Here is a 27,660-nt window from a genome sequence, read left to right on the forward strand (position 1 = left end):
TTGGTGAGGGTCCCTATAAATCACGATGAATTCGATCTAATGGATTCAACACACGAGAATCAGAAGGTAAAAATTTTAATCTAGAGTTTTTCCCCATCTGGCAAGGCTCACACATGGGAGAAGGTCTACTCTTATTGATTTGAATTTCCTTGCAGGTGCTCAGTAGTTGAAGAATCTTATAGTTTGAATGCTCAAGACGGTGATGCCAGACGACTTCAGAAGCGGCACTTTGACGATTAGAGAAGTAGGCTGCAAACTCCTGATTCTTCAACACATAAAGACCATCACTTCTTGGACCCTTTACCACCACTTTCTGATTTTTTATGTCAATCACATATAACATTAGTGGAATCAAAGTAAACTCCACATGGATAATCATCACATAGTTTGGAAACTGATAATAGTGATTTTTGCATTTCAGGACAAACTAAAACCTCATTTAGTGGAATTATACCTGCAGGAGTAGTGATGGTTGCATAGCCAAGATGAGTGATTGGGAGATGGGCTCCATCACCGACCAAGACAGCATCATTACCTTCGTATGGGGAGGCAGATTGAAGATTGGCCGGTGTAGAGGTGATGTGAGCAGTGGCTCCAGAGTCTGTAACCCACTCACCACCATCAGTGACATGAAGAGAGTTGAAAGCTTGGGCCATATCTCCACCTTGATAGTTGTTGTTGAACCTATTGTAGCAGTTGGCAGCGGTATGACCAATCCTTCCGCATATCTGACAGGTTAGACGTTCACCATTGTTGTTTGGAGCAGGTTGATGTTGAGTAAAGCCGCGACCTCTGGAGGAGTAGCCACCACGACCTCTGTTTGGACCTCTGCCACGACTTCGATAGCCACCTCTGTTGTTGTTACCATACGAAGTTTGGAAGGCAACATGTGGAGAAACTGAATCTGCATTCTCATAAGACTGAAGCTTAGCATCAAAGCTATCAACTTCAGAGACGACATCAGCAAATGTTGGAGGTGACAGTTTGCCAAGAGAACTCTGAATCACTGTTGTGATGGGGTCGTAGTCACGACCGAGACCATTAAGAAACTGGAAGATTTTCATAGAGTCGTCTATAGGTTTGCCAATGGAGCTCAAAGCATCACAAATTGAGATGAACTCACGACTGTAGGCAGCAAATGTCATATCTTTTTTCTCTAAAACCCATAAGTTACGACGGAGCGCAAATTCTTTAGAGATACTACTATTGTTAAAGTTCTCAGCTAAGGACACCCAAACATCTCTACAGGTAAGAACATACCCGAGAACCTCTTCTCACAGAGTGCCAAAGAGCCAGGAGCGAATTAGTTGGTCTGTGTAGAACCATGACTCGAATCGAGGGTTGGGAACCTCCGTAAAGGACTCTCCGGTGCGAGTTGAGGTGAAGCGTGGTGGAGCTGTGACGGCACCATTCACAAAACCGATGAGTTTCTGACACGACAAGAGAGATTCGAACTGTGTCTTCCAAAGGAGATAGTTGGTGTTGGTAAGTTTAATGGTGACAATACTAGAGACATGAATGTTGTCGGGAAAAGGATAGAAATCGGCCATTGAAACACCTATTAAGGCTACAATGGCTCTGATACCATGAAGGAACTTTAAAGAGATTGAGACTTTGATATTATAAAGTTCTTTCTCAATAGTCTATACAAGGTTGTTACAATGTATTATATAGAGTCTTAGGAACCATCTAGACTCCTCTAGGGTTTTCCCATCCTTATCCTACTAAGAGAGCTGGTTTCACCTATTCATCAAATAAGGTTAGAAATGGTTGGAATCTGTTTCCGTGGTGTACTATTTCCTTCTTCTCCGTTCTAACGTCTCTTTCTGGTGCAGGGGGATTTGTCTTCTTATGTGGGAAGCTTGTTGGACCTTCTCTAGTTTGGGCCTTTCCTTGTGTTCAGCCCAACTGTGGTTTATTACTTTCGATTAGTTAAAACTGTAATTGTGATAGGACACCGAATACTACAACAAACTCGAAGAACCGACAGATGAAGAGAATGATCTTGCTTTTGGGTTAACAGAAACGTGAGTTCTCTCTCTCTCTCTCTCTCTCTCTCTCTCTCTCTCTCTCTCTCTCTCTCTCTCTCTCACGTTTTAGATGGTTTCAATCGGGGTTCAATGCAAGCAAATATTGACAAATGTTCTATTGAAAATGTTTTATAGGTCGCGATTGGGATGTCAAGTCATTGCAAACCAGAGCTAGATGGAGTACGCTTAGCCATTCCTTCAGCTACCAGAAATTTTGCTATTGATGGGTTTGTTCCAAAACGTCACTAGTCACACTAAAGCCTCGGAGCTGAGGGGTTATTTTGAGTTTACACTGGTTTACTATCCGTAAAAAAAACTCATTACATAAAATTACCCTTAGGGAGTTATACAAATGTATTTCAGACGGTGAGATTTCAATTGCAGCATTGTCTTATTGTTTCTTGAGTTTGATTTAGATTTTTGACAAAGCTAAAGGTATAGATGAACAGATCAATATACATATGATCAGAAATTCGAAAGCGTTTTGATCATGTTGAGCATTTAACCTCAATAGAGCCACAGCAGGAACGGTCTAAAGGGCCTGTAGTCTTAAACGTTGAGTTAGTTGGGCCACTGTAGGGCCGTTGAATTACTTTTAGAGCAAGCAATTAAAACAAGTAACTTTATATTTGCCTAAACTTGTGGCGTTAAGACAAAACTTTGTTGTTAGTTCCATTTCCATCTCTTCAATTTAATAGACAATATACAACTTTAACTCTTTCTATTTTCACCAATTGTATTTAACTCAACATATATAACGTTTCTATTAATAACTTTTATAATAAATTTGTCAATCTTTAAAACAAACTTTTACAATAATATTTTTTGATGCGTCAATAAGATCATGCGTGAATCGCGCACTTGCTCACACATATTATATTTTTCTATAAACAAATCACTATTAAAGTTAATTACTTAGATACTTTGTCATTTAAAAAATTAGGCAATTAAGAACTCTTTCTACCATGTGTAAACTATTTTACATATTTCTCTATAAAAAAAATTCTCTAGATAGAGCCTTTGCACACGCGGCGCTTACAATTACTCTATCTCTTATAGTAAATGTATGCAATCTATGTTTGATTTGCCTTAAATTGTCATTACACTCTCAATAGATTTTGTATATGTTTATATGACTGAATCATTTAATTATAGATATCTTGATTCTCCATTTTTCATATACAAACAAGAGTTAGAAATTAATAAATCCTTAGTTTTTGACTAAGCTTAGCCTAAGGTTTATGGTGTATAGATAGATCTTCAGATTTTATTAATACACAAGCTTTGACACGTTGCGCTCTCAATCTCACTTTCTTAAACTCTCAACCCCTATCTCTTCTTATATAAGAAGGGACACCCTCCTAACACCAAAGATCATAGCAACAACAAAGTCTTATAGGCTAAACCCAAAAAATCAAGTGCTTCTTGAGAGAAATGGATAACTTGATTGTTATCGCAGATGAAGACGAAAACCAACAACTGGATGGAGTGAAGCCCCCACCGCGAGCGTGTGCAAGGTGTAGCTCCAACAACACCAAGTTCTGCTACTTCAACAACTATCATATGTCCCAGCCACGCTACTTTTGCAAGAACTGTCGTAGATATTGGACTCATGGTGGGGCTTTAAGGAACGTGCCAATTGGTGGAGGCTGCCGTAAAGCCAAGCAGGCTAGAAAAGATAAGTCTCCTGTTTCTCGTATGGTTTCTCCTGACATCCAACATGTTACCCCTGACATCCAACAGGCTAATCATCAATCTTTCTCGTATGGTCAAGAAAGCAATGAGTTTGTTGGATCTTTTGGTGCTTCTTCTTCTTATGTTGCTGCTGCTACTATTGGAAACCATTTTTGTTCTTTGTCTGATATTCGTGGTAATATGGTATCAAATGTGCCTCCTCCATCTCAAAGTTTCCAACCAAATCATCGCCTGGATTTCCAAGATGGATCATTTGAACATGATTATTACAATGTTGGATCCAGTACTAATTCTTTCATAAACCAATCAATTGGTGGTGGTTATGTTGATAATTACAACGGTTATGGTATGGAGCAATACAAGTGGAACCAGAGCTTCAACAACACTCTGACCATGAATCATGACGCCAGCACAAGTGGAAGCAGAGGATCTGACATGACCATGATGTACAACGACAACAAAAACAAGATCAGATACAACAGTGTGATTAAGCATCCTTGTCATCTAGAGAAGCATGGTCCTTAAAACTCTTAACAGTATTAACTGTTTTCTATTTATAATAAAATAAAAGTCAAATGTTTATCTTTTATGTTTTCTATTGGTTTTTGTATTTTATTTTAAAGTTTGCATCTTTTGTTTCTTAAAATTCAGAAATAAATTGCTTCTCTAATCTTTTGTATTTTTCCTTTGTAAAATAATATTAATTATCTATTTTTCCTTCTAGTAGCCCCCAGTTCGTTTCATTGTTTTGCAATCTGCATATATCTTTCTTGGTTCTGTTATATGGTTATAATTAGGTGTCTTGAGCCAAATCACAAACTAATTTTCAGAGTATTTTAAAATTTACGTCCAACTAAAATCGTTATGTAATCAATAGAGACTTAGACAATCTAAGTTAACCTCAGTCCTCATCAATGGCACTTGATACTTAACTTCTTGAACACAAGTAACTTTCTTTTTACCAAATTTATTTTTATATTAATCTATAAATGACTTTTTTTGTTTAATGATTCGATTGAAATTGGGGTTCTTTTTACTAAATATTATATGTTTGACATAAATAATTATATATTTATTGCAATAATAGATAGTTAATAAAGAGAAATATAAATTAATAATTATAAAATATATATTTAATATATTATCATTTATTTGGTTAAAATCAATTATTAAGTTTAAAACAAATTCCTAAAATGTCAATTTAGTAGTTGTTAAATAATAAAGTAGATAGATAATCTAAATAAAGTGAGCTTACATATCTCTTATGACCAATCAATAATGATGTAAAACTTAGTAATTAATTTGAAATATATTGCCTTTAAATAAAATATTTATAGTCTTATTTGGGTAAAAATGAATGAGTTTCTTTTGTCAACAATTTAATGAATTTCTGTTTTTAATAAAAAATATTGCTGTTTTAGAAAAAAAAAAGTGACTAGTTTACTAATTTATTTATTTCTAGGTAACTATGAATATATGGGAAGAACCATAGAAAAATAGGCTGTTGGCAAGAAATATATATTATCTCAGATTTTCTTAGAGCCAAAGCTGCCACTTTCTTAAATGATGTTTGAAACGTTGTTAAGATATGCTATAGTTGTTGAAGTAATAGAACTTGGTGTTATCAGAATTACACCACATGTATGTCACTCAATGGTGTATCTCAGACAACACCAAATTCTGTTACCACAATCACTATAGCGTATCTCACATGCGTTTGCTCAGCAAGAATTGCCATAGATACATGACTCATGGTGGACATTTTAGGAGAAGCTAATCGTGCAAAGATAGATAAAATGTTGGTTTCTCATATTATTTTTATACAATTCGCCATACACATTTGTATTTTTTAAAAGTTAATTGACATTGCATCGCACTCTGTAAAGTATTCTTATAAAGATAAAACTATTTAAGATAAAATTTCATTCTATAGAATAATTATTTTACTTGACCCACTAGTACTATTCGAACACTCAATACTTCATACTTGTAATGATAATAAAATTCTTCTTGTGTGGAGTTTCGAAAGGATAACTCCCAAAAGGGAGTGAGACCCACCAAACAAGTACCAAACACAAATAAAATCTTCGACCCAAAGTGAATCGTACAAAAACATAGAAGTAGAACATATAGACTATAGAGACTGCAGAAAAGAAACACCAAAACTCGCAGAACAAAGTAAAATGAGAATTAATAACTTTACTGAGACCACCTAATTCTCATTTTTATCATTTTGATTCCCATACATAAATTAATATAACAAATACAGAGCAAACTTAAATCTTTTATTAGAGTGTGTAAAAAACATCACTATTCACTACAATCTCAATTAAAAAGTTTCACACTACTTAAATCTTTTTATTTCTTTGTTTCTTGACCAATTTTTTTTTTGGTGATATTAATCTGTAGCCTTGTATAACAGATTAATTAAATCTGTACCATTGATAATTTAAAAATTAAGTATTTAGGAAAGAGAAGAAAAACACAAACCAAAAATCTCCTTCTTCTTTCAATTAGTTACAGAAATACCATTGACCAATTTTTTGTATTTACTTCAGTATATCGATGACATTCTTTATTTCAACAATAGATATACTGTTCATTCGAGATCAACAACAGTGTTCACCAAATGATATAGTAAATTATTTTCTTATTTTAGTGCATAATCATTTGTTTAGCATGCTAAATAATATTGTATTGGAAAACTTTACATCTTATATGTTAAATGCATGTTCTTAATCTAAAAATGGGAATTATTGTTTTTATTATTCATGTATATAGCAGTTCAATGAAACGGATTAGTCTTTTTGTTACATGATTAACGTAACGTGCTAACATATTATATACCCAAATAATATTGTATAAATATTTCAATAAATGGATATTATTTATATTATCATGTAACTTATACAATATATAATATCTATCGTATTAAATCATTTATTATACGATTTGCATAAGCTAACCTACCTACATATTAATCTGTTTATTTACACTAATAATTTAATGATTACAACTTATATATTTATATATTTAGTTATAGAATGATAATTTAGTTATCACTGCTAACATATATATGTAGGTTGCAAAGATATATATGCTTCATTGCTACAAATATACAATCTTTAGTTATTTAGTAACTTTTAGTATTTTGCTGATTTAATCTCTAGTATTCGTTTTTTAGGGGGTGTATACAACTTGACATTTTAAAGTGATTTGTGTAAAAGTTACAAATTCTATGTTATTTAATCATAGATTTTAAAAAGTCTCATGAAATCCACTCTTATTCAACTGATGATTTAAAAATCTACTTTGAAATCCACTGTTATTCAAAACAGTTTGTGGATTTGGATTTTAATAAGTTTTAGGGATTCTGGAGGATTTTGGAGGATTTGTTTAGTTAAAAATACAAAAATACAAATCTCATGGTTTTAGATGGGATTTGAAAGAATTTTACCATAAATCATATCAACTCCCCTAAAATCTATCAAAATTCCAAATTTTCTAAATTCCATCAAATCCCCCAAAATCATTGTTTCAATACACCCCCTTAGTTGGGGTTGGTAACTTCGTACTGGATTTAGGGATTTGGTGTTTGTTGAATTGAGGTTTATATATACTGTTAAAGTTCCTTCTCCTTTTTTATAAGTTTGATCTGAAAACAAACACCTATCAGAGTATGATCCGATCATCCAAGCTTATGTTCACAATAGGGTTGGTCTGATCGTTTTGTATAGCTAGTATTGGATAAATTTAGTGTACTAGTACAAAATTAAACATCAAATATACTCAAGCTTTTACACTAACTTACTCGGTGTTTGATTTGAATTCCATTGACTGTAAATTCATTCAATTGTAATTTTAACCACTTCAAAAAACGAAAAAATAATGACGTTTTCATAAGTCTTGTACGTTTTCAAAGATACATAGATAAAATGTTGGTTTTTCATATTATTTAACAGAATTCTCCATAAATATTTGTGTATTTTAAAGTTAATTTTAACATTGCAGATTGTACTGCACTCTAAAAAGGATCCTTGTAAAGAGAATTTTAATGAAAAATCCTTATTAACACAATAAGTACTCCATAATCCTACTAACGAAAGCAGAAATCCAAAGAGTGGTCTCACTAGTTTTTTATATCAAGTCTAAAATTTGGCAACCTGCAATAGAATCCAAAACCCATGAACTGCTTGCAGCTCTGGCTCTAGCAGATTTAGCCAAGGCTTCAGCATCAGATCTTCTCTGGGTCAGAGTTTTCTTCTTGCTAGGCTCAACACCGAACACTATGATAGTTGAAGCTTCATCTTTTATATTAGAAACAGGCCGCCTGCGCAGGATTGTTCCTCCTGCTGCTACGATCACATCTTGTAGATACCCTTTGTAGGCAACCTCGAAATCTCCCATAATGTAAAACTGTAGTCCATTAAAAAGTTTTGGTTTCTGCATATAGAATGAAACCATTTAGGTGAAATATTCTCAAGTCAATTGTATCATAGAGAGCATCACAGATACGAATTCTAACCTTCTTTAAAGCTCTTTGCCTTCCAAGATAAGGTCCTTCTCGTATTCCATGAACATCCATGGTAATTTCGTACGGCTCCTCGCTTACAATTTTTTTCTTTAGCATACAGGCCTTAATCCCTGCAAGAAACAATATACAACACTTAGAAAATTTGGAAATTCATAGATTGCAAACATATATATGCTTCATTGCTAATAGATTAAGAAGACTTACAATCAACAGTTAGTATCCATTTCCCCTCCAAGATTGCCATCATAAATTTGAGGGTCCTTTTGCAAGCTCCATTTTCATTGATTGATGCAATGACATGTGTAACAGTTGGCTCCCATTTTTTTGAGATTGTAAGTCCAGACAGTTCCGCAAATTCTGTTATAACAGTCTGCAATCCAAGACATCATTGATTCATGGATTTGAAGTTTCAACTCCAGCGTTGCATATAGTAAAAGAGTATATATATAAATACCTTCTCTTCCACTGTGAGCCCTGAACAGGATAAGACCAATTTCTTGGATGATCCACGGAAATGCTTGCTCTGGAGCTCACCGATGTCAGTTTGTTTAGAAACTTGGTTAGGCTCAGAGTGCAGTGGTCTAGCGATGATAATGATATATTGTCAGCTGTCTAATTTAAAATTTAGAATCACATCATAATCCCAATCAAAAGATAAAAAGGACATACCCTTTAGGAGCACGCTTGCATTTTCTCTCTTTTGAATTAGTCTCTTCACAGGGAAGCTTAATGGATGCATCCAAAGGGCACAGCATTACAAAGTTTTCCTGTTGATCAGAAATGGTTTTAAAAGAACTGTGTAAGGGACTATGTAGATCTTCTACAATATATGCATCACTTACATTATCCCATCTGCATTCTGGTATCAATTTTGCACACGTAACATGAAAACTATTCTTGCAACTTTTATTGTAACAACCAAGTGCTGCGCCTTTAAGCCTACAGCAGGTGCAACTTATTCTCCGGCTTCTTGTCAACTCCACATCAAGATTCACTGCGGTAAAGTTGTTGAAGTATACATTTGGAGCCCTGAAAAAGCAAAACAGTCTCTTACGTTCAGTCAGTGGTGTAAGCACATGTGTCATATTAATTACAAAAGGATAATGTAAGTGATCGAATAATTACAACTATCCAGATTTCTTACCATTCAGCACAGTTTTTGTGAACATGTATGACTTTAGACCCACCAGTAAAATCTGCAGAGACAGGTTCACCTCTGTGGTAGTGAGCCATTTCTCCTGAAGCCTGTTCATATAACATTCAAATTAACAAAAGGTAAAAATCAATAAAGGTCTACATCTAATATTCCAATGTGAGAAGGGAAGCCAACCTCTGTGTCTTCTGAAGAGTGACAAAAGGCACATGCGAATTTCTTTGTTGAAGGTCCATCACATCGTTGCAACTGTGCACTACCTCCAGATGAAGACTTGTTCATCCCTGAGCATTTCTCCAAAACTTGCATGCTATGATTGTCTTTATCTACAGTGCATTTCGTTTTGTTCGTTGAAACTTGTTTATCACCCACTTGATTCAACTCATCAGTTAGGATACCATTTCCATCCGATTGTGTAGCTTTGCTTGAGATCAAATGGGAATCTAGTTTCAATCTCTTTTCTGAAGTCTTCTTTTGAGTTTTCCCAGATAGATCTTTTAAAATTGAGCTTGCATTGGACTTCCTTCCCCTCTTCTTCACAGTGGGTTTCTCGGTGGGACTTTGTTTTTCAGGATGTGTATCATATGAACTATGGGCTCGATCCTGATCCCCCTTTCCCACAATTTCTGTTTCAAGTGAGAGCTCATTAGATCCTTCGATCGGGTGAGCTGGAGAGGATTTAATGCTAGATCTTTTCCTCTTTGTCCCCTGTTTCCCAGCTGCTTCCTTGGATACATTTAGATCAGACTGAACTCGTGAACTCTGACCCTTGCTTCTTGTAGCCCTTTTAGCATTCACATTTTCATCAGGACTCCCATCATTCCTGGTTATTGTGCCAGAAGTCCCACGACTATCTTGTTTCTCACTAATGATTGCTACTGCAGATGATTCCATGTTGTCCACCAGTGAAACCCCAACGCTTCGTCTCGCAACTGTATTTCTTCCACTTCCTGCTTTGAGGGTTTTACATTTGGATAATGCTACTTTAGATAGTTTCTTTTGAGTGAGATCAACCTCACCTTTACTTGGGACCTGCAAATCGATTTAAATTTTGAGTTCATTTCAGTACACTTGATGACATTATCAGAGAAAACAAAGACCTTGCTGTATCAGATTGAAGAGCTGCCTTTACCTTGGCCTTCACAGGACTAGGTAGAATCTCCGGGGAACAAGGCCTCTGAGTCCATTCAAACATTTCGCTGTCAAACATGTCTCCTGGATTGGGCTTATCTTGCTCATCTGCCTGAAACACTCACCGAGGAAAAGGTAAGCTCAAAGGATCCGAGGTTTTCCATGTAACTGAATATGATATTTATGAGTAATAGATGTGTCAAATGCCTTTAAACTCGCAGTACTTCTAAATCAAAGATAACCTCCACCGCATAACTAAGATATATCTAACACATTTCTATAAACTCAGAGCAAGTGTAGCATGTACCAATACCACAGAACAATATGAATTCTAAAAGATAGCATTAAAAAAAGGCTATTGAGGTTTTCAAATACTAACCTTCGGCGGGCTCTCATGATCTGAGTCCATCAAATCGCTGAAAGAGGGAACATTAACAGGTGTAGTATCTAAAAGTTGATCACTTTGTGTGCGTTGACTTGAACTCTCTCCGTCAACCTCATCTCTCAACCAAAAGAAGGGTGGCAGATCTCCTTCTTTATTCAGACATGGATGCTCATCCAAACGAATGACAGTTTTGTCAGTGTAATCCTTGTTATTTCCAGCTATCTCAGTAGACTCAGTAGGTTTAGTTAAACTTTCAGAAGATAGATTCTGCAGCAGCTGCACCCTTTTCTTGGTTTGGGATGAAGGTTTCATAACAATAGGCCCCGGTGCATCTAGTTCTGTTTCCTTGGTTTTCCCATACTCTTTCCTCTTGGATGCTCGGCCCTTCCTAGATGATACCTGACGATTCTTATCTTTTGCCTTTTCAATGGAATCATCTCTCGCATGCTTTTCTTTATCTGTAGGCAAACAAATCCCACTTTTAGACAACTTAATGATTACCGAAACAGTTTCAAACATCATCAATCACTACCCTTGATTCATTCAAGATAACCAAAATGACAACTCATCGATCCACTTAGACAAGAGTAAGAAGAAGTACCTGATGGTGATTGATTATTATTCTGGCTAACGAATAAGTTGACACCAGAAGCATCTTCCATGTTCTTGTAAATGCTCACCAAGCTATCCATATGAGGAGCACCACGAATCTCTAAAAATACAACACAATCATAAAAAAAACAAGATACTACTAGTCTAGTACAATCCCAAACTTGGTTTTAACAATAGAAAAAGCTAACACTCTGAGATCAATTAAGAGCAGGATAAGTACCTCTACGATGGTATGGGATTTTACAAACTGGGCAAGTAGCATCCAGTTTCATAGATTTCACTATACACGCACTACAAAATCAAAAATGAGAAGACCAGTGTTAACGCTTGAATAGACTACAATAGAGTAAACAATACGAAGAAGAACAAACTAAGGTAAGGTAGAGATACTCACTTGCAAAAGACATGGTTGCACGAAAGTGAAACTGCTGAATTAAATAGACTCAAGCTGCATAACAAACAACAACAACAACAAAAAATCAAATCGAAATTGAAAATTAGGGTTTTTTTTTCTCGCCGTGTTCGTCACAAAACTCAGAATAATAATATTAGCAAAGAGATTTACCAAATCGGGCACTTGAGTTCTCTTCCCATCTTCTCCAGATGACTTGTGTCCGCCATTTCGATCTTCACAATCAATCTGATGAGTAAATTAAGAAGTGAAGCGGCTCTTTGGGTACTGTATATAGATATAGAGATGGTGAAGCCTGAAACAGTGAAGCGTGTCCTTCAAAGAGGCTTACCATGTAAGCTTTAGGCTAAAACGTTTCACGATAAAAAAAGCGCCAATTTTTCACAAAATTTTCCAATGTCCCGCCGTGAAAAAAACACACTCAATTTTCGTTTTACCCCCTTAAGTTTATAACTTTCTACGATTTTGACCCATTACTTTTAATTTCTTTTATTTTACCCATATTGTTTACAAATGAACCCATCAAAATTTGAACGATTTGTGTTGAAACACGAGTCTATTTTTACTGCATTACCAGTAATCTTGACAAGAACAAGAACCATTTTTGAAATGGTGAAACCGACTACGGTCTCTGACAACAATCTCTCGATTATAAACCTTTGACACAAGTTTGATCGCCGAGTGACAATCTGCGCAGACTCTAAGATTCTTCACCACCCGAATCGGTGATCTTTCTGGTGTGCTAATTAGCATAAAAGCAATAGCTATCTTCTCACTATGATAGACCAGAGCATTCTCTTTCTCTTCTTCCTCAACATCAACATATACGTTCGAAATCTGCGGCACGTAGCCTTGTAATCTCAATTTATCAGTCATTTCTTTCAGCTTAGCGTAAATCTCTTCGCTTTGCGGATGAGACTTATCACCCATGAGAAACTCATGAACTCTGTTTCCTACTTCTACTAAACTGTGACCGGGAACTTTTCTCACACCGTCTCTTAACATTTGTTTCCTTATCTTCTGCACATCGGACCAACGCTGCTCAGATGCATACATATTCGACAAGAGGACATAATCCCCGCTGTGGTTTGGTTCTAGTTGTAAGATTTGGAGTCTGGCATATTCTGCTAACTCTGCATCACCATGAACAGTGCAACCTCCTAACAATGTTCTCCATATCACAACATTTGGCTGCAACGGCATTTTCATAATGTATTCATACGCTTCCTTCACTTGTCCAGCTCTAGCTAACAAATCAACCATACAACCAAAATGTTCAATCCTAGGCTCAATCTTATACTCTTCTCTCATTCTCCTGAAATACTCAAAACCTTCCTTCACCATCCCACAATGGCTACAAGCGTATAAGATCCCCACAAACGTGATCTCACACGGTACTAATCCCTCCTTTGATTCCATATCCCTGAAAAGCTCAATCGCTTCTTTTCCAAAACCATTAACAGCTAAACCCACAATCAATGAAGTCCACGAGACACTGTTCTTGTCCACCATTTCATCGAAAAGTCTTTTGGCTTCTTTCACTCTTCCACATCTCGCATACAAGTCCAATAGTACATTCCTGGAATGTAAGTTTCGTGTCAAACCCATTTTGATCATATACACATGGATCCTCTTACCCAATGTCAAAGCACCAATCTTGGCACAAGCAGACAACAAGCTTACGATTGTGAACCCATCAGGCTTGATACCTTTCGAGTTCATTTCAGTATAAAGCGCCAAAGCTTCGTTTGGTTTACCGTTTTCTGCAAACCCATTAATCACAGAGTTCCAAGCTACAAGATCTTTCTCAGGCATTTTATCAAACACCTTGTACGCACCTGATAAGTCTCCACAATTGGCGTACAAATGGAGCAGAGAGTTCTGAGCAAATATCAACGAACCAAACCCACTTCTTATAACAACCGAATGAATCGTCTCTCCCAAACGAACATCCGCCATTTTCGCCACAGCCTTGAGAAGAAACGGATAAGTATGAGTATCTGGCTCGACTAAACCAGATACTTTCATTTCACGGTAGAGAGAAACAGCAGAGACGGAGGCGTAGTTACTACTGCACTCGGCGTAGCCTCTAATTAAAGTGTTCCAAACAAAGATATTAATGGGTTTCTCAATCTTGGAGAAAACTTTGTGAGCGTAAGACATGGGAGGTGGAGAAGGAAGAGATACGAGGTAGAAGATGAGGTGCTTTCCCATCTCGGCGTCGGAGATTGAGACGCCATGGCGGATTGAAAAAGCGTGGATTTGTCTTAGCTTCGTTAGCGATGAAACGCCGTGGGTTTGCAAGAGAGTTATGCATCTCTCGACCATGGGAAGTAGCAAAACAGAGGTTTCTGAACATGGAGGCATTTTTGCTCTGTTCCTGTGGGCATTGTCGTCAATTGCATTAGTATGAATGAAGGCGAGTTCCATTATTAAAATCATATAAAAAGACTTCGAAAGATGATAACTTTTACAGAACCCTAAATTTGGTTTCTCAATTTCTCCAAACAGCCGTCGCCATTCTCTGTCGGAAGAAAGATTCAAACTTCAAAACCCCAAAAGAGTTGAACCGAGAACACAAAGGATGGGTTTTTGAATGCTGACTCATTGTTCTTCGGATCAAGACTAGCCTTTTTGAGGTAAGAAAGATTCTTCTCTTGGTGAGAATTGAGAATGGTTGAGGTGTTAAGCTCTTATGTTTCTCTATCAATTCAATCCATCTCATTGCTCTAGTTTGACACTTCTTACTCTCTAGTTCATCTGCGTATCTTAATTGTTAATAGGAGAACTTTGTCAATGTCTCTTTGCTTTTCTTGATTGATTCACCGTGTATCAGAACTTCACAGCCGTGAGGTTTTGGCATGAGGGTTAAACACGGTGATATATAAAATAAAAATCAATAAGCACATATGGCTGTATCCATCTAATCGTGAAGAGATTAATTGGCAGTCTTAGCGCTACAGTCAGTTTTGTTGTTGTAAGCATTCTTTGCTTTTGAGTTTTCTTCATTCCCATTTGTCTAGGGACTTTTAGAAAGAGCTTCTGCTATTGACCTGCACACTCTTAAGATTGATGTTTAGATGCTTTGTTTATACAATCACTCATGGATGCTGATCACTTCATGACTCTGTATGCTAACCAAGCTTTTATGTTTATGGACATGTGACATTTACAGGATGAGGATTGTGGCAAAACACTGAGAAAGGAAGCAGACAACTCGGCATTACCTGGATCTTGTGAATGCCCTCCTCCATTTCTCTCTTCTCAACGGCAAAAGCTGAGGAACTTTTTGGAGAAGCGGTGCAAGATATGCAGATGGTCAAGAAAATGCAACCTGATGAAAGCCAAAATCTTGATTCCATAACTCAAGCTAAACATAAAGACCAGCAGAGTAGGCATAATAGTGTTATGGCAAATAATTTTTGAAAGAATTTGCTGTGATATCAATATAAACCTCTTTCTGAGATTAAACATCCTACTCAATGGACACCAATGTACAAGAAGATATTGTTATGTTGAATGTGTAAATGTGTAAAACAACTACTGGCACCAAAGAGGAAAAGTACAAAAAAGTTTAGGTGGTGCCTAATCTGTAATCCTGTTATCTCCCTACCAGTGCTTCATTTTGGTCATCTGAAATTGCAACATTGTGCTCGGCCTTTCAACAAATTATCCCACAAGCATATCATCTGACTCGGAGATTGGTAATGTGCAGTGTAGTAGTTCAGTGTGCATCCGTATTGGCAAAACTTCCAGCTGTGTGAGTATTCAACAGGCTGCATTGAGGCGTTGAATTTCTCCACCCACATTCCCATGCTCACATCTTCCATCTTGAACAGCTGTGACAACAATATGGAAGTAGTTTAGCTTCGTATCAATTCAAAATGAGAGATACTCTTATGCTCATAACAGTAAGAGATGGAGATGCGAGTAAGAAAATGAAAGATGGTCAGACCCTAAGCTTTTGCCTTGAATTCTGAGAAACAATATATTTAGCAATGTTGATTGAAATTATGTATCCGGGTCCATTGGCGTAAGGAGGGTAGACAGCTTCTGGCCACTCCTGTTACAGTAAGAAGTAAGAAAAAATGTTAGTAACTGAGGCAGCTTCTGATACTGAATCATAAAAGAGTGTATGCAGGCAAAGAACACAAGCCATTGTACCTCCCATGTAACTGCCCACTTGCCAGTTCTAAGAGGACGATGTCGAAGATTTAGATTTCCCATATAGAGTGATATTTCCGGAGAGACTCGATCGATTTGTTTCAAAATTGATTCCACTCTGATGAATGTGTCATCGTCANATATGCAGATGGTCAAGAAAATGCAACCTGATGAAAGCCAAAATCTTGATTCCATAACTCAAGCTAAACATAAAGACCAGCAGAGTAGGCATAATAGTGTTATGGCAAATAATTTTTGAAAGAATTTGCTGTGATATCAATATAAACCTCTTTCTGAGATTAAACATCCTACTCAATGGACACCAATGTACAAGAAGATATTGTTATGTTGAATGTGTAAATGTGTAAAACAACTACTGGCACCAAAGAGGAAAAGTACAAAAAAGTTTAGGTGGTGCCTAATCTGTAATCCTGTTATCTCCCTACCAGTGCTTCATTTTGGTCATCTGAAATTGCAACATTGTGCTCGGCCTTTCAACAAATTATCCCACAAGCATATCATCTGACTCGGAGATTGGTAATGTGCAGTGTAGTAGTTCAGTGTGCATCCGTATTGGCAAAACTTCCAGCTGTGTGAGTATTCAACAGGCTGCATTGAGGCGTTGAATTTCTCCACCCACATTCCCATGCTCACATCTTCCATCTTGAACAGCTGTGACAACAATATGGAAGTAGTTTAGCTTCGTATCAATTCAAAATGAGAGATACTCTTATGCTCATAACAGTAAGAGATGGAGATGCGAGTAAGAAAATGAAAGATGGTCAGACCCTAAGCTTTTGCCTTGAATTCTGAGAAACAATATATTTAGCAATGTTGATTGAAATTATGTATCCGGGTCCATTGGCGTAAGGAGGGTAGACAGCTTCTGGCCACTCCTGTTACAGTAAGAAGTAAGAAAAAATGTTAGTAACTGAGGCAGCTTCTGATACTGAATCATAAAAGAGTGTATGCAGGCAAAGAACACAAGCCATTGTACCTCCCATGTAACTGCCCACTTGCCAGTTCTAAGAGGACGATGTCGAAGATTTAGATTTCCCATATAGAGTGATTTTTCCGGAGAGACTCGATCGATTTGTTTCAAAATTGATTCCACTCTGATGAATGTGTCATCGTCACATTTCATTATATATGGAGCTGTCACATTCTGGACCTGAAAGGTAGATATTTTAGACAATCATAATCAGATACCTGTAAAGTAACTACAAGGAGGGAAATTGTTAATAATCCTTAATTCCTTAAAAGAGATTATATAAAAAGACTTAAATAGAGATGGAGTCGTGACTGCAGAAATGATCAATACCCCAAATTCACAAATAGCAATTGTCTTAAGGACCACAAGCTCGTAACGATCCATAAAGGGCAGAATCACAATGTCTCCAAAATATTCAGCCTCTTTCTTCAGCATTGCATTGACTTCTTTTCTTGCGTTCTACCACAAATAAAATTACATAAATCAACAAAAGAAAAGTATGAACTGCTTAGTATTCCAAGGCAAAAGAACTTCAAATCAGTAATTCTCCACCTCACTGTGTCCAATATAATCGATCTGTAGTATGAACTTTCTTAAAGATTTTGTTTCTAAATTATGCCTTAACATAAGGAAAGGTTGGTAAGAACTTACAAGTGCAACAAAGAATCGTGCAACTACATCTGAAGATTTAATAGAAGGATGTTGCATCCATGTCTTTCTCACTGCCATGCGCTCTGCAAAATGGTTAGTTGCTGATAGAACACCCATGAAAAGGCGAAAAGGAGTGCCAGGCAATGGAGGAGCTTTCCATTCTGAAGAAAACTCTATTGCTTTCTGAGGTGAGAAACTCGGATGAGATGTTGAAAGAGAAGTAGCATGAACAGAGTGAATATCAACATCTCCAATAATTGCCAGCCCTGTGGCATCTTCTATGGTAAACCCCTGAGAGGCCAAAAATAACAAAATATATTATAACAAAGTATCAGACACTGACACAGAGGAGACGAATTCTCTTGGTTTGAATAACAAAATTACATTATTGAGGGTTGAGACCAATAAGTAAGGCATTTACTAGTAGATCATCTGATATCACATACCGGTCGATAAGGGAATGAAGACACATGCCTTCCTCCAACATTTATATGGAAACCATCAATTCCAGCTCGCAAAGTTAGGACAAAGACTCGGCCTTCCGCAAAAGGGAATGACCAAGTGACCTCAGGTTTCTGTTCACGTCCTATAAACCGTTTGAACCAAGAAGTTGTCTTCGATTCCTTTGAGTCCACCATGTCAATTATGTCATCCTTCGTCCACTTTTCACATCTACGGAATCCATCAACTGGAATAAAACACTTACTTTGGTGAAGAGAAAACAAAAAGAAACATAACTATAGAGAAATAAGAATAACTAAGGTAACTAAAGATAAGACTTCTGGAGATGGGTTGCTACATTCAACTGAGTTTCAATACGACTTTGTTATATATCCGTAGTTTGATTTTCCACATCTAAACTAATAAGCAGTTTATGACGGATGTCAAAATCTTACCAAGCATGTCTGTGTCCTTCTTGGATGGAGTGCCATCACATCTTTGAGCAACCCCCCACTGCATCCTATAACATGTATTGTGTTCAATGACTGGCCGGTGATTCCAATCACCTTTAATTCTAGGGTTCAAATGAAGAATCTTAGGAGGATATTCCCCGTCCCCTGTCTTCAGCCCTTGCAACTCAACCATAAACTGTGAAACCATAACCATTCCATCACCTCTTGTAAATCTCGAACGCTGAGGAACAGATTCTTTATGTGCGTACTGTGGAGTTCCAAGAATTGTAATAGAAGATCCTGCAGCAAGACCACAGGGAAGCAACATGATCCCATTGGCTTCATTCAAGTCATCTCCATTCATTGAGATCTGAGAAGGACAAGATTCGACCTTCCCTTGGTACATGGAAGGACTCTCTTCAATGTTATCTACCTCAAACTTAGCAACATCTTCCCAAGCCTTGGATCCAAGCATCCAAGCCTCATCTGCCATTCTTTCAAAAGGTGACATATGGATAGTTCTATTCCTACGTCTCATGACCTCTCCCGAGATTCGACCATACCGAAGGGGCTGAATCGGTTTAGATCCACTAAACTTCTCTTCTTGTGGCGCATTATGAGTAGTAGTAGAAGGGCCACTTTGAATCTCTTCATCTTCTAGCTTCCTATCTAACATGTCACTGCGTAAAGACCCGCTTAAACTAACATCAAAACCAGTAGTATCCCTTAACGCCCCATCTAAACCAGTATCCCCACTTAACATAGCAACCATCTCGATGAAATGTGGGAACTTAAACGCTAAGAAAACTAAGTAAAACCCAGCTATAGCAAGCAAGAAATGTGACAACTTGAACCTCCTAGAACTATAAACCCCTCTAAAAGATTCGCTTTTTACCCTTTTCATTGTTAAGGCTCAGCCTATACTAACTAGTAACTACCTCGACCAATCAAAAGCACTCAACTTGTTGGTTTACCAGTCGAATCAGTGAGTCAAAACTGCAAATGGCGTGTTCTAAAATGTAGCCAATTCATCATACGAACAACTTCATCCAAAGAATTAATTTTTAACCTCAAAATCTGGTAAAGAGATGGACCCAAACCCCCACTCACAGTAGTAACAGCTAAAGCTTGGCACGATCTGAAGACTCCACGAAAATCCAATCAAATCAACCCAGATGTCTCGATTTGATACGGGTCTTTTCAAATAGACCAATTTTTTTTTTTGAAAAACCCCGTCTTTTGACGAAGAAGATATAGAATCAAAACCCCAATGAAGCAGAGCAAATCAATACCTGACTTTTTTTCCTCCTCGAATCTAGGGCAGGAACAGAAATAAAACAGAGGAGAAACCACTCACGAGAGGGGATGATCTGAGTCCTTTTTCCAATTTTTAAATTAAAAAAAAAATGCTTCTTTTTTCTTATCTAACAACAACATACAAATTCAAATGCGTGCGTTTTTTTAGTAAATCTCAGTTGAAACTTGAAAGGGTTTTAATTTTTCTGTATTTGTATCCTAATTTGTAGTTTCTTTTATCTTAAGATTAAGGATCCGAATGGTAACCGCGGTTTTGGTTGTACGGGGAAAGCAGTATTATAGTGCGGTACGGTTCAACTGCAGTACGTGCGGGAGAAATATATTTGCGGGACAAGTGCGGTTTGTACAAAATAAGCGGTACAGAATAATGTTTGATTGGTGAAAACAAAATTGCGATTTTAGAACAAGCGGTACAAAATAATAAATAATTAATATAATTGTAAATTACTAATTGTTTTGTGTTAATGAAAAAATATTTCAAACCTTAAATACAAAATAATATTCTAAACTATTATGTAGATATATTTAATGCAAAACTAAAAACATTATTTACAATTTATTAACATTGTGCTATTTATAACATATGTGAATTTATTATTATTTGTAATTTATTATTATTATTTATTTTGTAATTTATAATATATAATCATTTACATTAACCTTTATACTTTTAATCCATTAAATTATTTATCCAACATATTTTCCATGATTTTATTTGACAAAAATTATTATTTGTAAATTATTAAAATTCTGTAGTTATTTCCTACATATTTGAATTAATTATTATTTAATTTGTTATACATAACTTATTAGAGAGAAGACAAAGGTATTTAGGGTAATGCATGTTTTTGCTTTTATATATCAGTATTAAAAAAATATTTAAAAGATACTGTAGTACTTTCTACATCAAAACCGCTGGATAATAACTATAGGTAGATGTAAAAGCGGTCCAATGCATAAACCTTTAGACAAAACCGCAAATCATTGTTATTATTAATTTTTTTTTTTAAAACGCAAATGAACAACTTTTGTGTGATTGGTAACTTTAGTGTGGTTTTGACAAAACAGTATTAAAAACCGCCTTTTGAATGCTTCCATTCACAGCCTAAGAGTATACTAGTAAAGTTAAGTTATTCTTATCTCTAAAATCCTATTTTGGTCGGATCAAAATAAAAACCATTCCTATTTCTATATAGGATAGAGTTTCTATATAGAATTAAAAATATAGGATTAGATTTCTTTCTATTTTGAACAAAAGGATTAGATTTCTTTGTTTACTAGTATTTATCTCGTCTTACGGGTCAAACACACACCTAATGTAATTAGGAATTTGGTATTTGTTTTCTAAAGATAATTTCTGTTTTAGTAAACTAACTGGATTGGTTTTATAAAAGAAATGTTTTGAAAAAAATGGTTTTATAAAAGAAATGTTTTCTCTCTGCCACGTCAACATAGGGCGATTCTCACGGCGTTTAGGGTTTCTGCTTCCCCCCACGGTAGCGGATGACGGCGGCCTCTCCGCCAGGGTTCTGGTAACGGAATTGTGCAGGAAGAAGAGCTGATCTCTTCTCCTGTCGGGTCTCTTCGAAAGGATGATGTAGTGGAGGGTTTCGACAAGGGTTCTGCCTTGTTAGGTCAGTCACAGTCAGAGATTGCAGGTCTATCCCCTAGGGTTTCGACATCGACGCAACTTGGTGCCAGAACAGAGCAAAAACTATGGGTGAAGGTTGCCCAACAGCACATGTTAATGAAACAACCGTTTATTGTCTCGGAAGTTGAAGGTCAACAACGAGTTGTGGTGCCTCGAGGAGTGTTAGATGGTGTTAAACCTTTATGGGAGGATTTTATCATAGGAAAATTTCTTCACTCAACAGCACCACATGTGGGAAAAATCCATATGATAGTAAAGAAGATTTGGCGGCTCAGAGATAAGTCATCCTTAATAGATGTTTTCTCTGTTAATGAATCGACTGTTAAATTTTGTGTTAGGCACGAAGGCACTAGAATTCGAGTTTTGAACAAAGGTATGTGGAATATAGTGGGTATCCCCATGATCGTTTTTAAGTGGACTCCTTTTGCAGAGGACGCCCAACCAGCGATGAAGTATGTCCCTCTATGGGTTGTTCTCAAACATGTTCCGCCAACTCTATTTACAGACAAGGGTTTGGAGTTTTTGTCGAGTGCTGTTGGGAAACCAATACAGCTACACCCGAAAACAGAGGCTTGTTCTCGTTTTGATGAAGCACTAATCATGGTGGAAGCTGATTTAACCAAACCTTTACCAACAGAGTATCACCTTCTAGGTGAAGAGGAGGGTGAGTTGGATGTGGTGGTGAAGTACACTTACCCATGGCTGCCTCCTCAGTGTGGTAATTGTAAAAAGTGGGGTCATCAAACTAAGGCTTGTCTTGCAGTTCGTGATCCTAGTCCTAATCCGGATGGTTTGGGTGGCCAACACATCCCCCAAACTACGATGTCCATTGCTGAACCTGTGTCTACTCCCATAGTATCGAGTGTGGCTATTGCCGCAATTGCAGAGCTGACAACAAACGAGCCGTTACTGGTAGAAAAGACTACTGTGCTCGCATTGGAGGAGGACGACGAGGGTGTCTGGATCACGCCTCAAAGAACAGTGCATAAGTCAGGCACTAGTCCAAGACAGAAAAAAAATTCTCTCAAACTTGGTGAAGCCTCTATTCTCTCTAACTCCTACTTTGTTTTGAGTTGGACTGGTGAGACTGAACCGGATGAGATTGATCCGGGGTCGGAGGTAGCTGCAGTGCCTGTGACGGAGGTTCCTCTGGCTGATGCCTCTGAGAAGGATGATAGGAAAACTGATAAGTGTCAAACTCACGGGGCACAGGGATTGCCACCACGGAAATATCTGTCGCGACAATCAAAGGTTACTCATAAATTTGTCTCCACTCCCTCTGCTCAGGTCTCTCGGGACCAGAGTACACATCCCCCCAACTTTAATTTTATGTCGAGCTTTTTTGGAATGTTCGAGGTTTTAACAAAACGTCTAAGCATTATGTGGTTCGTAACTGGGTTTTCCATGAAAATATGAAGTTTGGGTGTATTCTGGAGACGAGGGTAAAGGAGAGGAAAGCAGAACACATTGTAGAATCTACTTTCCCAGGTTGGTCTTACATTGCTAACTATGCGTCCCATCGGTTAGGTCGGATTTGGGTGGTATGGAGTCCACTAGTGCGGCTCACACCATGTTTTACTAGTGCACAAATGATAACATGTTCTGTTCTACTGGAGGGAATGGACAAGGAGTTCTTTGTCTCCTTTGTCTATGCTTCTAATTTAGTTGAGGATATGAAGCATTTGTGGGAGGATTTAAGTCATCATATATCCATAGATGATATATGGAGATTTTAATGAGATTCTGAAAGGGGAAGAGCACTCTTCATATGCGCTGCATCCGTCAATCCCTTTAGGAATGAAAGACTTTCAGGTAGGAGTGCAATATTGTAGTTTAAGTGATATGCAGGCTCATGGTCTCCTGTTCACTTGGTGCAATAAACGGGATGATGATGCACTGATTCTTAAATAGCTGGAACGAGTTCTTGTTAATGATTCCTGGATAGCAGAGTACCAGCAATCATATTGTGTTTTTGAGACTGGAGGATGTTATGATCATTTGCGCTGTAGAATCAAAATTGGAGCTGATAAACCGCGTGTGCGTAAACCTTTTAAGTTTACTAATACTTTGACTCATGATCCAGCCTTCTTGGTGCAGCTTAAAGATTTTTGGGATAATACAGACACCTTACATCACTCTACCTCTGCACTTTACCATTTTTCTAAGAAGCTAAAAGCCCTTAAACCGCGTATAAAGCTACTGAGTAAGAGCAAACTATAGGTGACTTGACAAGGAAAACAAAGGAAGCTTATGCCACCCTTTGTCAATGCCAATTGGAGACGGTTACTAACCCATCAGGTCTAGCCATTAAAACTGAATCTGCTGCCAATAATCGTTGGTTGTTTGTGTCAATCCTAGACGAACGATATTTGAAGCAAAAGTCGAAACTCCATTGGTTGAATGTGGGCGATGGCAATAATAAAGTATTCCACCGAGCTGCTAAGGCTAGGGAGATACGAAACACCATTAGAGAAATTCAACGCCCTGATGGGTCTGTTGCAGTCACTCAAGAGGATATTAAACTGGAGGCCGTTTAGTTCTTTCATGATTTTCTAACTACTAAGCCGCCTCAGTATCAAGGCATATCAGAGGAAGAGCTTAAACACCTGCTGCATTATCGGTGTTCCGAAGCAACAGGAGCGCAGCTATAACTTGATGTCTCTGCAGATGAGATCAAAGCGGTCGTGTTCTCAATGCCAAGTGACAAAAGTCTGGGACCAGATGGCTACACAGTGGAGTTTCTAAAGGCCGCTTGGTCGATAATCAGTAAGGATTTTGTTGTCTCAGTTCAATCCTTTTTAAAGTATGGTTTCATCCCAAAAGGACTAAATGCAACAATTCTTGCTCTCATTCCTAAGAAAAGTGCGGTAAAAGAAATGAGGGACTATCGCCCTATCTCATGTTGTAATGTCTTATACAAGGTTATTTCGAAACTCATTGCCAATAGGCTCAAACGAATACTTCCGGAGTTCATCTCACTGAATCAGTCTGCATTCATCAAGGGAGGTCTGTTGACGGAAAATGTGCTACTAGCCTATGAAATTGTCAAAGACTACTACAAAGCTACTCTCTCCCCCTCGGAGTGCAATAAAGATTGACATCTCTAAAGCCTTCGACTCTGTCCAGTGGCCGTTTTTGCTTAATATCTTATCGGCTTTGAACTTCCCACCTCGTTTTATTCGATGGATTGAACTGTGTGTTACCACAACTTCTTTCTCGGTTCAAGTTAATGGAGAACTCTCGGGTTTGTTCCATAGTGAGAGAGGTCTTCGCCAGGGCTGCTCACTATCTCCCTATCTTTTCGTCATCTGTATGCAGGTTCTGTCACAAATGCTTGATAAGGCGGCAACAGAGCAAAGAATATCCTACCATCCCCGCTGTAAAAATATTCAACTAACTCATCTATGCTTTGCAGATGATTTACTTGTATTCACTAACGGTACCAAGAGATCTATTGAGGGCATTCTACACATATTTGATCAGTTTGCAGCTATTTCAGGTCTCATAATTAGTCTGGAAAAATCGACTTTATATATGGTAGGGGTACGAGTTACTGAGCAGGAGGACATTCTTAGCTCTTTCCCTTTTGAAGTTGGTTCATTACCAGTGTGTTATCTTGGATTACCTTTGCTGACCAAGCGAATGACAGCAACGAACTATACACCTTCATCGAACGCATAAGAAGCAGATTTGCTAACAGGACTACTCGTCCCCTTTCTTTTGCAGGGAGGTAGCAGCTGATCAGTTCGGTTATTCAAGGGCTCACCAATTTCTGGATGTCAGCTTACCGCCTCCCTAGTGCCTGTATCAAGGAAATCGATAGCATGTGTTGTGCGTTTCTATGGTCTGGTCCGGTACTAAATGCAAGAAAGGCTAAGGTCTCTTGGACATATGTTTGTCTCCCTAAGGAGGAAGGCGGTTTGGGGCTAAAATCTTTACAAGTCGCAAACAAGGTAAGTTGCTTAAAACTTATTTGGCGATTGTTGTCCTCCAAGTCTCTGTGGGTCTCATGGGTGCGTACATACTTGCTCCGCCAGAATTCTCTTTGGTCGATAAGGGAGTCCTCGACTTTAGGCTCTTGGATGTGGAAGAAACTGCCAAAGTATCGAAACCTAGCCACAAGCTTTGTCAAGTATGAAGTCTGCAATAGGCAGAGCATTTCCTTTTGGCATGACAATTGGTCTCCCCTAGCACCACTTTTTGCTATCACGGGACACAGAGGCTGCATTGACATGGGTATTGGTCTTAACGACACTCTGTCTCAGGTGCTTTCGTCTCGTAGACGACGACGCCACCGAGCAGCTAATCTCATCCAAATAGAAGATTCTCTTGAGGATATTCGACGCAGAGGGACTGTAGAAACAGAGGACGTGGTTCTTTGGAAAGGACAAGGGGACAAATTCCGGGCAGATTTTTCCACCAAGGAGGTTTGGAACATCCTACGGGACCAACAACCACAACAGGACTGGTATAGAGGTGTCTGGTTCACTTACGCCACACCTAAGTACTCATTTATAACCTGGCTTGCAACAAAAAACCGGTTAACAACGGGTGATAGAATGCAAAGCTGGAATGTTAGCACTCCCTCGTCTTGTGCATTTTGTCTAGCGCCTTTAGAAACAAGAGATCATTTATACTTCTCCTGTCCTAACTCCAAAGAAGTTTGGTCTGGTCTCACTTCCAAGCTCCTTGAGAGTCAGTTTTCGACAGATTGGGCTATTGTTCATCGCTTACTCACAGATGCCTCTCTCGGCAAGGTTCATTTATTCCTCCTGCGTTATGCATTTCAGCTCCTCGTGTACTCCGTGTGGAAGGAGCGTAATGGTCGACGTCATGGGGACCCTGCTACTCCTCCATCTCACGTACTTCAATGGTTAGATCAGGATGTTCGTAACAGAATCCTATCTATTTGGAAGCAAGGAGACAGAAGATATGCAGAGTATTTAGAGATGTGGCTCGCTACACGCTAAAAACTTCCACTATTTTATTTTAAACCAATGACGCATATTACAAAACGCTGCACTTATGTAACAACGCTTTTTTGAATAAATTTTACGTTTTATTTAAAAAAAAATGATTTTGATACACCTAATGTAAATTGGTTGTGCAGAAAAACTTGTGACCCGAAGGAGAGTAGTAGTAAATCGAGTAGCTTTTCATCCATATAGCACATTCATAACGTGATGTTTCAAACATTAAATATGTGCAGTAGATCGAAACTGTCTTGGATTAAAATTAAATAGTAAAAACAAAAAAAACTTACTTTAGTTGATGGATTACATCATTAACATAAACACAAAGCAAGCCTCCCTTCGGGCTTCCACAATGGAGGTTTTCTTGTTTCAGAGACAAAACAGGGAAGTTTGAGTTCATTCACAACATAGTAATCTCTCTGCAACTGTTTCTTAAACAATAGAGAAGGGCATGTGCGTTGGCTTTGCTTTCTGATCGATCAGACTATTGTGTGGACTTATGTAGTACATCTTTTCTAGTGGACTTGTGGTGTTGTCTTCACCCACTTCCATTTGTCCTTGTTGAAGTCCAGAGTGGTCCGTTGGTCTTGACTACCTACAACCAGTAGACAGCAAGATTATAGTTTTAGAATATATATAGAGAAGCAAAAAGAAGTAAAAATTGTTCATGTAAAAATTTTTAGTGAAAGAAAATTTACGATATACAAATAGCACATATGAGTTTTCAATTGGAAGAGAGTACGTAGATGTATGTTATAACTTATAATATTGCCTCTCAACTGTACCTATTTGGTAGCATAGGAAGAGAATAGTGGTTGCCTTAGTTGATGCTGCCGGTGGGAGAGAAAAGATGGACTCTCAAGTACATGCATGTGAAGTAGCAGCCTCTAATCTTAAAAAATGCTTACACGTTCGTAAAAGAAGAGATAAAGTAATATGTAATAAACAATTTATAAACCAACAATCAAGGCTTTTTACAGGCAGAAGAAGATTGGCGAGAAAGGTGGAGTTAGTAGAGATCGTGGAGAAGTGGAAAATTTTAAACTCAGTAAAAATAAGTTTTTAACA

At 37.7% G+C, this 27,660-nt stretch overlaps 4 protein-coding genes and 1 long non-coding RNA gene across 6 annotated transcripts; 2 read left to right on the forward strand and 3 right to left on the reverse strand.

Moving 5' to 3' along the window:
* LOC104722956 (dof zinc finger protein DOF4.3-like) lies at positions 3,429 to 4,250 on the forward strand. The gene has a single exon (XM_010441223.1). The coding sequence runs from the start codon at positions 3,465 to 3,467 to the stop codon at positions 4,248 to 4,250; it is 786 nt and encodes a 261-aa protein (XP_010439525.1). The 5' UTR covers positions 3,429 to 3,464.
* On the reverse strand, positions 7,681 to 12,161 carry LOC104722957 (protein BREAST CANCER SUSCEPTIBILITY 1 homolog). Its single transcript, XM_010441224.2, has 14 exons — positions 12,106 to 12,161; positions 11,935 to 11,988; positions 11,761 to 11,831; positions 11,530 to 11,640; positions 10,923 to 11,386; positions 10,545 to 10,655; positions 9,590 to 10,444; positions 9,404 to 9,504; positions 9,102 to 9,288; positions 8,929 to 9,026; positions 8,714 to 8,840; positions 8,464 to 8,629; positions 8,251 to 8,369; positions 7,681 to 8,168 (listed from the first exon to the last, which is right to left on the reverse strand). Exons 1-14 carry the CDS (start codon positions 12,159 to 12,161, stop codon positions 7,863 to 7,865), a joined length of 2,826 nt encoding a protein of 941 aa, XP_010439526.1. The 3' UTR covers positions 7,681 to 7,862.
* Positions 12,171 to 14,471, reverse strand: LOC104722959 (pentatricopeptide repeat-containing protein At4g21065). Its single transcript, XM_019233016.1, has 2 exons — positions 14,432 to 14,471; positions 12,171 to 14,332 (listed from the first exon to the last, which is right to left on the reverse strand). Exon 2 carries the CDS (start codon positions 14,317 to 14,319, stop codon positions 12,523 to 12,525), a length of 1,797 nt encoding a protein of 598 aa, XP_019088561.1. The 5' UTR covers positions 14,320 to 14,332; positions 14,432 to 14,471; the 3' UTR covers positions 12,171 to 12,522.
* LOC109127703 lies at positions 14,425 to 15,556 on the forward strand. The gene is made up of 2 exons (XR_002034245.1): positions 14,425 to 14,591; positions 15,128 to 15,556. It is a non-coding gene; the product is annotated as an uncharacterized LOC109127703 (long non-coding RNA).
* LOC104722958 (hydroxyproline O-galactosyltransferase GALT2) lies at positions 15,396 to 20,098 on the reverse strand. Of its 2 annotated transcripts, XM_010441226.2 has the most exons (8): positions 18,655 to 20,098; positions 18,205 to 18,446; positions 17,759 to 18,049; positions 17,438 to 17,566; positions 17,241 to 17,287; positions 16,117 to 16,243; positions 15,908 to 16,015; positions 15,396 to 15,791 (listed from the first exon to the last, which is right to left on the reverse strand). In XM_010441226.2, the coding sequence occupies exons 1-8, from the start codon at positions 19,553 to 19,555 to the stop codon at positions 15,582 to 15,584; spliced, it is 2,055 nt and encodes a 684-aa protein (XP_010439528.1). In that variant the 5' UTR covers positions 19,556 to 20,098; the 3' UTR covers positions 15,396 to 15,581. The 2 variants fall into 2 exon arrangements, with proteins under 2 accessions (XP_010439528.1, XP_010439527.1); XM_010441225.2 differs by lacking the exons at positions 15,396 to 15,791; positions 15,908 to 16,015; positions 16,117 to 16,243 and adding exons at positions 16,393 to 16,788; positions 16,905 to 17,012 and having other exon boundaries at positions 17,114 to 17,287; positions 18,655 to 20,097.

This window comes from Camelina sativa, chromosome 11 (genome assembly GCF_000633955.1).
Source record: "Camelina sativa cultivar DH55 chromosome 11, Cs, whole genome shotgun sequence".
NCBI classification, from domain to species: Eukaryota; Viridiplantae; Streptophyta; class Magnoliopsida; order Brassicales; family Brassicaceae; genus Camelina; species Camelina sativa.